Source organism: Prionailurus viverrinus, chromosome C2, assembly GCF_022837055.1.
Source record: "Prionailurus viverrinus isolate Anna chromosome C2, UM_Priviv_1.0, whole genome shotgun sequence".
In the NCBI taxonomy this organism is placed as follows: Eukaryota; Metazoa; Chordata; class Mammalia; order Carnivora; family Felidae; genus Prionailurus; species Prionailurus viverrinus.
The window spans coordinates 87122783-87138669 of record NC_062569.1 but is presented as its reverse complement, the minus strand read 5'-3'; the positions used below and the strand labels follow the sequence as shown (position 1 = coordinate 87138669).

General features: G+C 37.1%; 1 protein-coding gene across 1 annotated transcript in view; it reads left to right on the top strand.

Annotated features, from left to right (window-relative positions):
* Positions 1-15887, top strand: part of PAK2 (p21 (RAC1) activated kinase 2) — a 92351-nt gene that overhangs the window by 52410 nt on the left and 24054 nt on the right. Inside the window, exons 3-7 of the mRNA XM_047874489.1 lie at positions 10082-10182; positions 10539-10686; positions 13505-13536; positions 14319-14426; positions 15475-15607. Coding sequence (XP_047730445.1) covers positions 10082-10182; positions 10539-10686; positions 13505-13536; positions 14319-14426; positions 15475-15607 — 522 coding nt within the window. The remainder of the gene's footprint in view (positions 1-10081; positions 10183-10538; positions 10687-13504; positions 13537-14318; positions 14427-15474; positions 15608-15887) is intronic.

The following is a 15887-nucleotide window of genomic DNA, read 5'->3' as shown; positions in this document are numbered from 1 at the left end:
CAACTGAGCCACCCACTTGACCCTCTAAGCAGATTTTTTTAAAAGAAGAGGAGGGGCACTTGACTGGCTCATTCAGAAGAGCGTGCAACTCTTGATCTTGGGATTATGAGATAAAGCCCCATATTGATTGTAGAGATTACTTAAAATCTTTTTTTAAAAAGGAAGTTTTAAAAGGAGAAGAAACAAGTACTTTGTAGTACGTGAAATTATGTATTTTGCTGTCATCAATTCAGAGTCATATAAAAAGTAAACTTGGTTTATAGTTGGTGAATAAATATTTCTTCTGTATTCAGGAGACTTAGTTAGAAATCTAGGGACTTCTGAAGAGTCTTCTAAAGAGAAATAGAGGGCATAACCTCAGAATACTCATAGTGTAGTGGAAGATGAGAGGTTTTTGGTTTTGGGGGTTTTGGGGTTTTTTCTTTTTTTTTTTTTAACGTTTATTTTTTTTGAAGGAGAGACAGAACGTGAGCGGTGGCGGGGCAGAGAGAGAGGGAGACACGGAATCCAAATCAGGCTACAAGCTCTGAGCCATCAGCACAGAGGCCAATGCAAGCCTCGAACCCACGAACTGTGAGATCATGACCTGGGCCAAAGTCAGACGCTTAACCGACTGAGCCACCTGGGCGCTCCAGGGTTTTTCTTTTTAAGTTTATTTATTTTGAAAGAGACAGAGCATGGTGGGGAGGGACAGAGAGAGGGAGAGAGAGAATCCCAAGCAGGCTCCATGTTGTCATTACAGCCCAATGCGGGGCTCCATCTCACAAGTTGCAAGATCATGACCTGAGCCAAAATCAGGATTTGAACACTTAACCAAATGCTTAACTGACTGAGCCAGCCGGAACAACCAAGAGGTTGTTTATGATAGATGGGGTTGTGCATTTCAGTAAGGAGAGCAAAATTTATACTCGGCTTTAACAGTTCCATTTCCCTCTGCTCCTTGCCACATCTAATGTGCCCTGCCCTCTTAATATAGTAAGATCTCAGGCACCTGGGTGGCTCAGTCAGTTAAATATAGTCAGATCTCTTGTAAATAAGTATTCTATATGTCAAGGAGACCTAGAAAGGAGATGGACATTTGAACACAAATCTGTCATCACTAGTCAAAAAAATATATGTATTTCCTTCTGATGCTAGGTCAGTAGCGTCTTGTAAACAAAGAATAGTATATAGTAACATTCCAATTGTAGATATGCAGACCTATCAGACAACACAACTTTTAACTCTTTTATACTAGAATTTTCTGGTTAACAAAGCAAATTGACCACATCTTGCTGTCCCTCCCCAGACCCAAGTAAAGTGATAGTTAAAAAAATTTTTTTAATATCATAAGGGCAAAATGAATAGGAGACAGTAGTGTACAAAAGATTTCAATACATATTTGGAAGATGAAAGGGTGGAAAAATGGCAGCTGAGTAAACTGAACAGATGAAGACCTATCCTAAGCATTTGCAGAGGGAACGTCTATGAGAAGTGAACCAGTTTTCGTGTAAAAATCTCAGAGGCTTAGAATTTAGAGGCACACATCATGTGTGTGGTGGGGTGGGAGAGCTATAATATACAAGTTGAAAATGGGTGGGGGGGAATTAGTGGAAAATCTATGTAGGAGGTATCAGGCCCCTTAGGACTCCTTCTTTATCCCATTCAGCCAATGAAATGCTGTAAGTCCCATCTTCTGGTAGAACAAAAGAACAAACTGATGCTGATATGTATTCAAGGAGAAATTAAACCTCAGAGGCCCCTCATTCTTGTTGGAGGAGTCAGTGAAAGATGTAGCACTAAAATAAGAAAAGCAGATTCAGTGTAACTTAATATAATAAACTTCTTTTCTCTACCCTGCCTTCAGAATACTTAGAGCTTGACTCAAAGCCCTCAGACTAGAGATTAGAAGATTTTTCAAAGTGTAGGTACCCCCCGTCCCCATCTTTAATGAAAAGGCTGACTTATTTCCCAGTTAACTTTTTAATACTTTGCTATATGAAGAAAACCAGCCTATACACACAAATGAACTATATATAATCTTCAAGAAGAAGATAAGTGGCATCCATGAAACAAGGAAAGTATTCTCAGAGAAAGATCAGATCAGAGAACAATGAGAAACAATTCTTGGAAAATCAACATTTAAGATTACCAAAACAAACAAAAGATATCAGTAGGTGGAAGATTGGAAGATAGTCAAGAAAATTTTCCCAGATTATTAAAAATGCAGAGATGAGAAAAATATAACAGTTACAAGATCAGACCAAGATGTACTGATGTAACTAATAATGAACAAAGAAAATAAAGTGAAATAATCCAAGAAATAATAGAAAAGTTTTCCCAGATCTGAAGAATATAATTTCCAGATAGAAAGGATGCACCGAGTACCCAGCCCAAGGAAAGAATAAAGACCACCTCAAATCATATCATCCTGAAATTTCATAATAACATAGCTAAGACAGCAAAACCTGTTGTATACACAGTCCAGATGGAGTAACAGTGACCAGATTTACCCCTCCACCTGAAAGAACTGAAATAGAACTGGGGGGGAAATATGCAAAACAGCGGTTTTCATGATATTGTCCATCAAATAATGAAGAAAAGCAATCCCTAAGAGATAGGAAATGATTGAGGTGAGCCCTACAATTGATCCAGCTTACTTCCTGGCAAGAGTTCCCAGGCTGCAGCACAGGGAGGGACAATTAGGTGGTCTCCTAGAGCTAAGAAACAGAGCTGGGAGCTGGGAGATGTCAAGGCAGCTAGTTTGTATACACACACCAGAGAGGGCGAAAGATCTGTAGAGATCCCCCTTGAGTCTTCAGTAGCACATGCATGTGAGATAAGTACCCGGAGGTGGAAAAAGCAGCCACTGGAAATGATGAGAGGAAGCTGTTCTCAGTGCTCACACAGGGCCCAGAATATTTCCTAGTCCCACCATTCAGAATAAGAAACATAGAGAGGTCTTGCCTCAGTAATGGGACAGAATTAACTCTAGATTTAATGTTGCTCCAATTTTGCCTAACAAAACTTTAATTCCTAAAAGGATCAACTCTTTCTAAATTTGTTTCTTTCCTATGTAAGTAAACAGCTTAGAATCACCTATGTGTGTCTCAAAACAAAGCTCACCAATATTGATAGGAATACAAAAATATCAGGCACCTACCACGGAAAATTTTTGATGTCTGCCATCCAGTCAATATTTTCCAGGCATGCAAAGACCCATAATGAGTAAAATCAATCCAGAAATGACACAGATGATAGAATTAGTAGGCAAGGACATGGAAATAATTATATTCTATATGTTCAAGAACCCAAAAGAAAGATTCAGCATATTTAGAAGTAGCGATGGAAGATAAAAAAATTTTAGAGATGGAAAATAGAAGGGATAAGAATCATAGATTAGGCTTGCAGAAGAAAAGATTAGTGAATTTGAAGACCATGGCAATAGAAACCATCTACAACGATATTTTAGAGAGGGGCACCTGGGTGGCCCAGTATGTTAATAAGCATCTGACTCTTGATTTCAGCTCAGGTCATGATCTCACAGTTCGTGGGTTCAGGCCCCATATCGGGCTCTCTGCTGAGGTTCTCTCTGTCTCCTCTCTATCTGCCCCTCCCCTGTTCATGTGCACGACTGTGCATGCATGCTATCTCCCAAAATAAATATTTTTTTTAATAAAATAAAATGAAAGAGGAGAAATCTGAAACAAAAGTGAATAGCTGTGGGATAACTTCATGCAGACCTGATAAAAGTGTAATTGAAGTCTCCAAAGAATGGGAGGGGGAAACAAAAAAAAAAAGTACTTTTTAAAAAGTGGCTGAAAACTTTACAAATTTAATGAAAATTATAAACCCATAGATTCAAGAAGATAGTGAATTCCAGGCACAAAAAATATGATGAAAACTACACCCTGGCACATAATCAAATTGTTTAAAACCAATAATAAAGAGAAAATCTTAAAAGCTTTCTGACCTTGGCTCAATTTTCTATGAACCTAAAACTTCTCTAAAAAATTAAGTCTGTTAAAAAACAAAAAAGCTTACTGTTGTAAGCCGAAAAAATAGCTGCCAGAAAGAAAAGACACACATGTATAGGAACAAAAAATGACAGCGGACTTTATGGAAGTAATGGTGCATCCCAGAAGACATGGGGCAGTGTCTTTAAAGTACTGAAAGAAAAAAGTCTGTTAACTTGGAATTCTCTGTCTTGTCAACGTATCTTTCAAAAGTGAAGGGGAAACAGGCTTTTTTAAATGTGTAAAGGCTGAAAGAATTGATCACCAGCAGGCCTGCACTGTAAGAAATGTTAAACCAAATCATTCAGGCAGAAGGAAGATGTTGTCAGATGGAAATGTGGATCTGCATAAAGGAATGAAAATCACTGAAAATGTTTTTTCTTGTCTAAATCTCTGAAAAAATAATCAAGTGTTTAAGAAACGAAGTACTGATACATTCTATCACAGATCAGCCTCAGAAACTAAGTAAAAGCCATTTACACACATGTTGTGTGGTCCTTTTTCTTTTTTTAAGTTTGTTTCTTTTGAGAGTGACAGAGACAGCACAAGTAGGGGAAGGGCAGAGAGGGAGACAGAATCCTAGGCAGGCTCCATACTATCAGTGCAGAGCCCATCACAGGGCTCGAACTCAGGAAACTGCTAGTTCATGACCTAAGCTGAGCCAAGAGTCAGACGCTTAACCAACTGAGCCACCCAGGTGCCCCCATGTGGTCCTATTTATATGAAATGGCCAGAATAGGCAAATGTTTGGTGACCAAGATTAGTGGTTGTGTAGAGCTTGGTAGGGGGAGAGGGATTAATGGGTAGTGATTGCTGATGAGTACAAGGTTTCTTTTAGGGATGATGAAAATGTTCCACGGTTGGATTGCAGTGATGGTTGCACAACTCTATATATAAATAAAACCCAGATTAACTTTATGGCATATAAAGAGTTACCACTTAAAAAACCAACAAAGGAGGGGCTCTGGGTGGCTCAGTCGGTTAAAGTGCCCGGCTCTTGATCTCAGCTCAGGTCTTGACCTCAGCGTTGTGCGTTCAAGCCCCATGATGGGCTCTGCACTGGGTATGAAGCCTATTTAAACAACACAACAACAACAAAGGAGATAAAAGGGAATTATAAAAAATACTTAGTTAATCCAAAAGAAGAAAAAGAGGAAAATGTAAACAAAGAATAGAGACCATTAGAAAACAAATAATAGAATAGTGGGTTTAAACTCAGCTGTATAAATAATCACATTAATTGTAACTGGTCTAGACACCCCAATTTAAAAGCAGAGTTTGTTAGGGGCACCTGGGTAGCAGTTAAGCATCCAGCTTCAGCTTAGGTCATGATCTCACGGTTCACAAGTTCAAGCCCTGCATCGGGCTCTGTGCTTACAGACAGCTCAGAGCCTGGAGCCTGCTTTGGATTTTTAAAGTATGCTAACGGTGAAAAGAAAACCTGTACTGACTGATGTTAGATAAGGTAGACTATAGAGCAAAAAATACTGCTCTAAATATTTAAGGGATAAGGATAAGAAATAGGTTATTTTATAATGGTATAATGTCAGTTCGTCAAGAGGATATAATAGATGTAAACATTTATGCACTTAATAATAGGACTTTGAAATATATGAGGCAAAAACAGATAGAATTTTAAGGAGAAATAGATAAGTACACTTACAGTTGGAGATTCCAGGATACTTTTATCAATAATTGATAGAGCAAATAGATAGAAAAGTGCTAAAACTATCAATCACCTTGACCAGCTGACATTTATAGAACACTCCACCCAGCAGAATACATATTCTTTTCTAAGTGAACACAGAACACATCCTGAGATCATATTCTAGGGAGATTTTTAAAACCTAACAATTCAGAAGAATTTAAATCACATGAAGTATATTCTGTGCCCACAATATAATTAAATTAAAAATCAGTAACAGAGAAATTTCTGGAAATATTTCAAAAGTAAAATAAGAACAAAAAAACCCACTTCTAAATAAAGAACTCAAAAGATATTTAGGAAGTATATTAAACAGAATGAAAATTCAAAGCATCAGTATCTGTATGATACTGCTAAGATAATACTTACAGGAAAATTTATGCCAGTAAACACCCATATGAGAAAAGAAAAAGATTTCAAATCAACGACTTAAGCAAAGCTGTCTTAATAAACTAGAAGGGAAGAGTGAGTGAGATCCAAAGTAGTAGAAGAAAAGAAGTAACAAAAATTAAAGTGGAGATCAATAAAATAGAAAAATCAGTGAAACCACAAGCTGACTTATTGAGAATATCAATTAAATGAATAAACCTCTAGGCAGACATAGTGGTGAGTAGGGTGGGGAGAGAAGACACAAATTACCAACACTGAGAAAGAAACAGGTGGCATTTAAAAACAATTTTTTTAATGTTTATTTACTCAGAGAGCAAGTAGGGGGGAAGGGCAGAGAGAGAGAATCCCAAGTAGGTTCTGCACTGTCGGTGCAGAGCTGGATGCAGGGTTCGATCCCATGAACCATGAGATCATGACCTGGGTTGAGACCAAGAGTCAGATGCTCAACCGACTGAGTTACCCAGGAGCCCTAAGAGGTGGCATTTTTACAGATACTAAAAATGATAGGTAACAAATTCAACATGTTAGATAAAGTGGGTAAATTTCTTGAAAAACACAAATTTTCAAAATTCATTCAAGAAGAAATGGGTAACCTAAAAACACTATCTCTTAGGAAAATTTAGTTTGTAGTTATTAACTGTCCACAAAGAAAATGTCAGACCCAGATGGCTCCATTGTTGAATTCTACCAAACAGTAGGAGGAAATGTCAACATTTCTACATAATCTTCCAGAAAATTGAATGAGAAGGAATACTTCCCAACTTATTTTATGAGACCAGCGTTACTCCGATGCCCCAACCAAAGATATCACAAAAAAGAAAGCGACATACCAATGTTTCTCATTAACATAGATGGAAAATCTTAGCAAGATTTTAGCAATTAGAATCTCACAGTATATGAAAAGCGTAATAGTACATACTGTCCAGGTGGATATCATTTCAGTAATGCAGGGTTGGTGCAACATTTGGGAATCAGTCCATGTAATTTATTATATTAACAAAATAAGAAAGATAAAACATGCTCATCTCAGTAGTTACAGAAGAAGCATTTGACAGAATATAATATTTGTTTCTGATAAAAACATTCAGCAAACTTGGAATAGAAGGAAATGCCCTTAACCTGATAAAAAGAGCATCTTTGAAAAACTTACACTAGTGTCAAACTTAATTGTGAAAAAAAAAAAGAATGTTTTCCCTTTAAGACCAACAGTGTACTAGAGGTTGTAGCCAGTGGGGTAAGATAAGAAAAAGAGATGAAAGGATGTCAGAATGAGAAAGAAGTAAACCTTTATTCACCAAAAACATGATTGAATTTTAATATGAAATCCTGTAATAGCTACAAAGCTGTCACTGGAACTAAAAAGTAGACATTTTAAAGTTCCAGGTATAAGCTCTATATCAGGGTTTCTCTGTGCTGTCAATGAACAGTTGAAAACCAAATTTAAAAAGCTGTACCATTTGTGGGGTACCTGGCTGGCTCAGTCACTAGAACATGTGACTCTTGATCTTGGGGTCACAAGTTTGAGCCCCATGTTGGGGATAGAGTTTACTTTTTAAAAAAATGTGACCTCTGACTAAGTGCTTTTACATAAAGGTGCCTTGGCAGGAGAGAAAGAGTATTTTTCACTGGTAAAACATACTATCACAGTTAACCAGAAAACCTTTTCAAAGTTCAGTAAGTGCTAGTATCTTGCATTGTAAGAACACTCCTTCACTAACTGGCTTTGCCATTAAAGCCACCAATGCCTGGAGTTATATAATAAATAAATAAAAAGTTGTACTATTGCAATTGCAACAGAAATTTTTAAATACTGAGGCAGAAATCTGACAGAAGCAGTGACATCTATACACTGGTAACTGAAATATTGCTGAGAGAAGTTAAAGAAGTCCTAAATGGATGGAGAGATTTGCTGTTTTTCATCAATTAAAAGATTCAATATTGTTAAGAAATCAGTTCTCCCTGAATTGATCTGTAGATTCAGTGCAATTCCAATCAAAATCTGAGGAGGATTTTCTGTAGAAATTATCAGGCTCGTCCTAAAATTTGCATGCAGGAATGCCTAGGTGGCTCAGATGGTTAAGCCTCTGGCTCTTGATTTTGTCTCCGGTCATGATGCCATGGTTTTGAGATCAGGCTCTGTGTCAGGCTCTGGCTGATAGCTGGGAACCTGCTTGGGATTCTCTCTCTCCCTTTCTGTCTGCCCCTACCCCACTCACACGCATGTGCACTGTGCTCTCTCTCAAAAATAAAAAATAAATAGGGGCGCCTGGGTGGCTCAGTTGGTTGAGTGTCCCACTTGACTTAGGGCGTGATCTCACGGTTGGTGAGTTTGAGCCCCACATTGGGCTCTATGCTGTCAGCACGGAGCCCACTCCAGATCCTCTGTCTCCCTCTATCTCTGCATCTCCCCTGCTTGCTCTCTCTCTCTCAAAAATAAAATAAAACATTTTTTAAAAATGATTATTCTATTATTTTTGAGAGAGAGACAGAGTGCGAGCATGGGGGAGGGGTAGAGGGAGAGGAAGACAGAATTTAGAGCAGGCTCCAGTCTCCAAGCTGTCAACACAGAACCTGACGCAGGGCTCAAACTCACAGACTATGAGTTCATGACCTGAGCCGAAGTTGGACGCTCAACCGACTGAGCCACCCAGGCGCCCCTAAAATAAAACATTTTTAAAAATTTTTAAATAGACATTTAAAAACTTAAGTAAAATTTGCATGGAATTGCAAAGGACCTAGAATAGCCAAACAACTTTGAAAAAGGAAAAAGTGGCAAGGCTTATACTATGTAGTTTCAAGTGTTTATTTTTAAACTACAGTAGTCAAGACAGGCTGGTATTGGCATAAAGGTAAAGAGATCATTGCAACAGAGTTGCACATCTAGAAATAGACTCAGGCATATTTGGATAGTTGATTTTCCACAGTGGTTCAGAATGGCATTGGCCTTCTAAATAGCAACGCTGGAAATTAGAAGAAATTCCAAGGGGGGGGGGAACATTTTCAACCTAAATATATATAGTCAAAAATTATCAAGGGGTAAACTAAGAAGAAGGAAACAGAATAATCCAGAAAATAGATTCTAGCACAGGGTAGAAGTTTAGGAATGTCCTAGGACAATAGCTAGTCCAGAAGCCTAGGCATAAACTGCAGATTAAAGCAGGATATGAGAGCAAGGCAGGTGGGAGGTGGGGGGGCAGGGGTAGGGAGGAACAGATGTGTTTAAATTATAGAGAATATTATTTTTTTTAACGTTTATTCATTTTTGAGAGAGCATGAGTGGGGGAGGGGCAGAGAGAGAGGGAGACACAGAATCCAACGCAGGTTCCAGGCTCTGAGCTGTCAGCACAGAGCCTGACACGAGGCTTGAACCACGAACCATGAAATCATGACATGAGCCAAAGTCTGACACTTAACCACCTGAGCCACCAAGCGCCCTAAATTACAGAGAATATTACTGATGTGTGTCAGAAATGTAGCAAAAATAATTGGTACAACCACAGAAACACTGGAAAGTGTTAAGATGTAACAGTTATTAACCTTATAAAAAGGAAGGGTTAGTGTTGCACAAGAGGCATGCGCATAGACTCTTTGTCTATACCATCATAATAATGTTAAGTTCTTTTGGGATGAAGATAGCCTGATGGAAATAGACATTGTTTTCTAGTTTGCTCAGTGAACTGAAGTGTAGGCTTTTATGAGAACCAGTGTTCTAAAGGGCTGTGTCTTCTGCCCTGTGCTCTTTTATTCAGGCCCAGTGCTGGGTCAGTCTTTGTACGTCTTTAATCAGGCCATTGTCTGGTTGTCCCCACCTCTGCTTGATGACAGAATAGGTTACTTTACTTCTTTTATCAGTTTTCTATCAGCCAGTGTCTTTAGGGGAAGTCTCTTCTAGAATAACTTTGTTCCTAATCTGGTTTGGGGGAAAACCTGATTATGAGTACCTTTATTAATCTTGTTTAAATAGACTGATTCTTTTTTTAATGCCCTCTAGGAAGTAAGAAGAAAGAAAAGGAACGGCCAGAAATTTCTCCTCCATCTGATTTTGAGCACACCATTCATGTTGGCTTTGATGCAGTTACTGGAGAATTCACTGTAAGTTTACCAGATTGGGACTCGTTTATGTACCTGCTCTTAAACCTTTCCTTGCATCATTTATGTTTCAAGTTAACTTTTCTGTCCACATGTTAACTGTGAACTTTTAGTGCTTTTCTCTTATGAAAGTGTTTATGGTTGGATGTGTCTTTCTTCTAGGGAGCTGAGCTCATTAGTTAAAATTATGCAAAATAGATTTAGAAAAATTGACCTTTAGAAAAATAAGACCTACAATTTAGTCAGGCCTGCAGTTATGTAGATTGACTTGTTTTTTATGTATCTTGTCATTTTCCTCTGGAAGTTGATTTTATTAGAGCAACTCAAAACCACTAATTTCTTAATATCTTTTTTGTTAGGGCATGCCAGAACAGTGGGCTCGATTATTACAGACCTCCAATATCACCAAACTAGAGCAAAAGAAGAATCCTCAGGCCGTGCTGGATGTCTTAAAGTTCTATGACTCCAACACGGTGAAGCAGAAATATCTGAGCTTTACTCCTCCTGGTAAGATGTCCAGCAATGGTAAAAGGCTGATTCAAATGGGATTGCAGAATTTTGAAGCACACCTAGATAAAAAGATTGCTTCTGGAAAAATAAAAACCTAAGCTATGGTTCTTGTCTCTACTTTTTCCCCTGCTCTAGATCTGCCTTTTGTAAACTGATTGGAGCAGCTCTCATGCATAATTTGGAGTCTGGGGAGTATGCTATTCTCTTAGTTTTGCCAAAAGTGGATGTTTTGGCCTATTGTTTGTTTTTTCTTGTCACTGCTTTTGAATGACTCCCAGCAATAGAAGAGAAAGATGCTGATTTATAGGCATGTTCATACTAGAAATATATTTATTGTCAGTGGGACAGGAGGAGGGTTGTTTTCCTATATTAAACACACAGACTGTGAAGTAAAAAAATGTTTAAGTCATTCAAAAATTTGAAATTGGTTCAAAAATATATGAATATAAAATAAGCATTAGAACTTAAAGATTTTATACCTTGGAATTAAAATCATTTGGTAAGAATTGGAGTATAGTGGATTTTTAAAAATAGTTTATTTGTTCAAATCAGGATCAGAATAAAGTCCATACATCACTGTATCTTTTGAATCTCTTTCGATATTTAGGCTTCTTCACACTTATTCTTAGATTCTCTTTTCCTTGCATTTTATTTGTTGAAGAAACAGGATCATGGGTCCTATTTCCTCCAATGGATTTTGCTAATTACATCCCCAGGGAGTCATTTAATAGGTTTCTCTGACCCCTAAAGTCATACATGTACTTTTTAAAATTTTTTTAATTTAAAAAAAATTTTTTTAATGTTTTATTTATTTTTGAGAGAGACAGACAGAATGCAAATGGGGGAGGGGCCGAGAGAGAGGGAGACACAGAATCTGAAGCGCAGAGTCCAGGCTCTGAGCTGTCGTCTCAGCACAGAGCCCGACGCAGGGCTTAAACTCACAAACCGAGAGATTATGACCTGAGACAAAGTCAGACGCTTAGCTGACTGAGCCACCCAGGCACCTCCATACATGTACTTTTTAAAAACATGATTGAGCTAAAATTCACCCATGTAGTTTTAATTAATTGTACTTAATTTGATTGCATTTTCACAGAAATAAGGGCTATGTTCAAGGAAGAAATAGAGACCACTTGGCCAAATGATATTGACTTTTTTACCTAGATCTCGACCTTTTTATCCTTAGCAAAAGGTCAGACTTGTCCCTGGAACTTTTGTGTCAGCTACTAAGTCTCTGTAAATTAGTATTTTTTTAAATCAGTGTTTGACCAGAAAATGGTATATTCTTTTCACCCTATATATATCTTTAATATATATGTTAAAGTCACGTTAAATATATACCTTTAATATAATCACATTTATAAGTTACACTTATTTATATAATATATAAGTATGTTTTGTATATTATGTTAATTTATAATGGTAATATATTAATATATGTTAAATAACATGTTAATATATGCATAATGTGTTCACATATTATTATATATTATTAAATATGCATATGTATAAAAAATGTAAATTTCCCTGGGCCTTTTGAAAAGTAAAACAAAACAAAACTTGCTTTTCTAAACTCCAGAATGAATATTTTGACATTTAATGTTAATGAACTGTGTTTTGCCTTCAGGAATATGCTTTCTCATTTTTGTTTAAATTTTTTTTTAATGTTTATTTATATTTGAGAGAGAGAGAGAGAGAGAGAGAGAAACCATGCATGAGCGGGGGAGAGGCAGAGAGAGATGGAGACAGAATCAGAAGCAGTTTCCAGGCTCTGAGCTGTTAGCACAGATCAACACATGAGCCGTGAGATCATGACCTGAGCTGAAGTCAGAGGTTTAACCAACTAAGCCACCCAGGCGCCCCAAAGGAAAATTCTTGACATAAATTTTGATCAAAAAGAAAGCATATTCCTGGGGCACCTGGGTGGCTCAGTCGGTTAAGCGTCTAACTTCGGCTCAGGTCATGATCTTGGAGTTGGTGAGTTCAAGCCCCCGAGTGGGGCTCTGTGCTGACAGCTCAGAGCCTGAAGCCTGCTTTGAATCTTTGTCTCCCTGTCTTTCTGCCCCTCCCCTGCTCATTCTGTCTCTCTCCCTCTGTCTCAAAAATAAATAAACATTAAAAAAAGAATTTTCCTTGGGGTGCCTGGGTGGCTCAGTTGGTTGAGCCTCCAACTTCGGCTCAGGTCTTGATCTCGTGGTTTGTGGGTTCGAGCCCCGCGTTGGCTCTGTGCTTGCAGCTCAGAGCCTGGAGCAGTTTCAGATTCTGTGTCTCTGTCCCACTCTGCCCCTCCCCCACTCGTGCTCTGTCTCTGTCTCTCTCTCTCTCTCTCTCTCTCTCTCTCTCTCTCTCTCTCAAGAATAGTAAAAAAACATTAAAAAAAAAATTTCCCTTTGTACAACTGCCATTGTTGGAATAGTAGCTTTAAGTTTCTCGATAGTTTACTGAGGAAAGTATTGCTATGAATAAATTTGTTTTATTTTAATTACACTTTGACAAGTTTAGTTTCAGATATGTTTTTAATAACTTTATTAAAATCATAGTTCACATGCTATAAAATTCACCCATTTGAAGTATATACATCAGTGATTTTTAGTAAATTTACAGTTCCATTAAGATTTGAGATTTTTTTAGCACAATCTTGTGTAAATTCTTATTTGAATATTGATACTGTCATTTTTCTGAAGACTTAATTCAACTTGAAATCAGTCTAAGAACATTTTACTTGCTCTGCTTTGTATTTTCTTCCTTTATTATATAGAAGTTGTTTTATTTTTTGAGTTTGTTGACTTAGCATTATTTTCTGTTCCACATTCAGAGAAAGATGGCTTCCCTTCTGGAACACCAGGAGTAAGTTAATACGTTACTTCTTGTAACTCTTTTTCTAACTTAAGTTACCAAAAACAAATCTCAGTTTTTATTTTGCTTTCTAAAATAAATTACAGCTACCAGAAAAAAAAGAACTACTTAACATGTCTTATTTATTTATTTATTTATTTATTTATTTATTTATTTATTTATTTATTTTAAATATGTTTTAAGCTAGATGCTTGATTAAGCAAATAAGGAAGCCATATTAAGTAAATAGAATTTCCTCAATTGGGAAGAAACAGTCTCCTAGAGTTATGAAGACTAAATGAGGTAATATGTAAAGTACCTACTTAGCACATATCTGGCATATAATAATAAACTCTGTATAAAGGTTATCGTCTTCCTTTATTTGATTAGCCACCATTTTTTATGGTGATAATCTGGCTGTTTAAAATGACCAAAAATGACTCTGACTTATGTAAAGCCTAGAGGAGCTTTGTTTTTGGTCTTAACAAATAAAGTGATTATTTCCTTTTAGGACTTGTTTAAAGGGTGTAAAATTCTTCATATAAAAGGTATAAATTTTCTTTTAAGAAAACTTGATATTTACTGTAAACATTTATTTCATAAACTCAATTTCTGTAAGTTATAGAATTGCCTTTACTCTTTAAGTGATTATATTAGAACCAGTGAGGTTTTATCATTTTGAAATGAGGTATTAAAGAAATACATTTTTTCAAGTATGTTAAAAAGAGAGTCCTATTTTAACATATTGTTGTATTTGATGTATCTTCCTTACTTTGCTCATGTGATGAATACAGCTGAATACCAAGGGGTCAGAAACATCAGCAGTAGTAACAGAGGAAGATGATGATGATGAAGAGGCTGCCCCTCCTGTTATTGCCCCACGACCGGATCATACAAAATCAGTGCGTGTCTGATTATTAATTGGACTGTGGGTGTCTGGGCATGTGTGTTTAAAAAAAAAAAAAAAAAAAAAGGCAGTCTGTATTTGATTTCCAGTGATGAATTTTCAAAAGCCGTCAGTATGGGGAAATTTGACTAGGAGATCTTTACCTAAAATCCACTCATCAAAAAACTAATTTTTTATTGAAAACTTAAATTGAATGACTTCCTTAAAATTAGTTAAAATACTCATTGTTTTTTCTTTCTATATTACACCTTCTCTTCCAGAGAATTCATCTATTTCCCTTTCTCTGTTTATTTCAATGCAGATAACTACTGTATCTAAAACCTAACTCTTAACTTCTTACCCAGATTGTGTACATTATCTCCCATTTTACATTTCTCTCAAGGTCTTGATGTCATTCAGGAGGCTGCTGTGAGTGAAATTCCCTACCGGATATGGGAGAATTTAATGACCTCAGATAGAGGCAGAAAGAGTCCTTTGCCTCCCCCTGTACTAGCACAAGGGAAAGTGTGGGGAAGGTGCCGTGTTGTGGAACGCTGGCACACTTGGCAGGAAGGACTCTGAGGACTGCCACTGGATCCTGATCTAATGAGAGAGGCCTCTGATTTCTTTGTTGACCTCCTAGAATTGGCTGCTTAAAATGAAATAGTAGAAATCATCTTTGGGTAAAAGTTTTTGTGAGAATTAGTAGCTACTAAGACAAATCTGAAAATATTCTCATTGTTTAGAACAACTGGAGAAAATTAGTTTTGGTTAGAAATCAAAGAATTGAGGGGCACCTGGGTGGCTCAGTCGGCTGAGCAACCGACTGGATTTTGGCTCAGGTTACGATCTTGCATTGGGCTCCATGCTGGAGCCTGCTTAAGGTTGTCTCTCCCCCTGCCCCTCTCCCTTGCTTGCTTGTGAATGCTTTCTCACTCTCTCTAAAATGAAAATAAAATAAAAACAAACAAAAAATGTATCTTAAGTCAAAGAAGTGAATAGCGTGCCAGTAAGAATACCTAAAAGTATTTTCCTCAGATCTCCGTTATTGATTCTCTCTGCAGATTTATACACGGTCTGTAATTGACCCTATTCCTGCACCAGTTGGTGATTCTAATGTTGATAGTGGTGCCAAGTCTTCTGACAAACAGAAAAAGAAGACCAAAATGACAGATGAAGAGATTATGGAGAAATTAAGTATGTTACCTACATTTTACATTATTCTTAAATTGCTAATAGTTCTTGAAACATTTGGCTCAGATGGGTTTTAATTTATACCTTATATTTTGGCTTAAGACATAAAAAATAGTTTTCTTCTAGGAACAGTAGCTTTAATTAAAATCTCCTGAAGCCAATCATACTCTAATTTGCTTGTTTATTATGTGTTGACTACTGAGTAATGTCTTTGCAATGGTCAGTACCTTTGGGAGCAGTACTTTTTCCCAAAGGGCCAAATCTAAGGCTCATGATTAGAGAC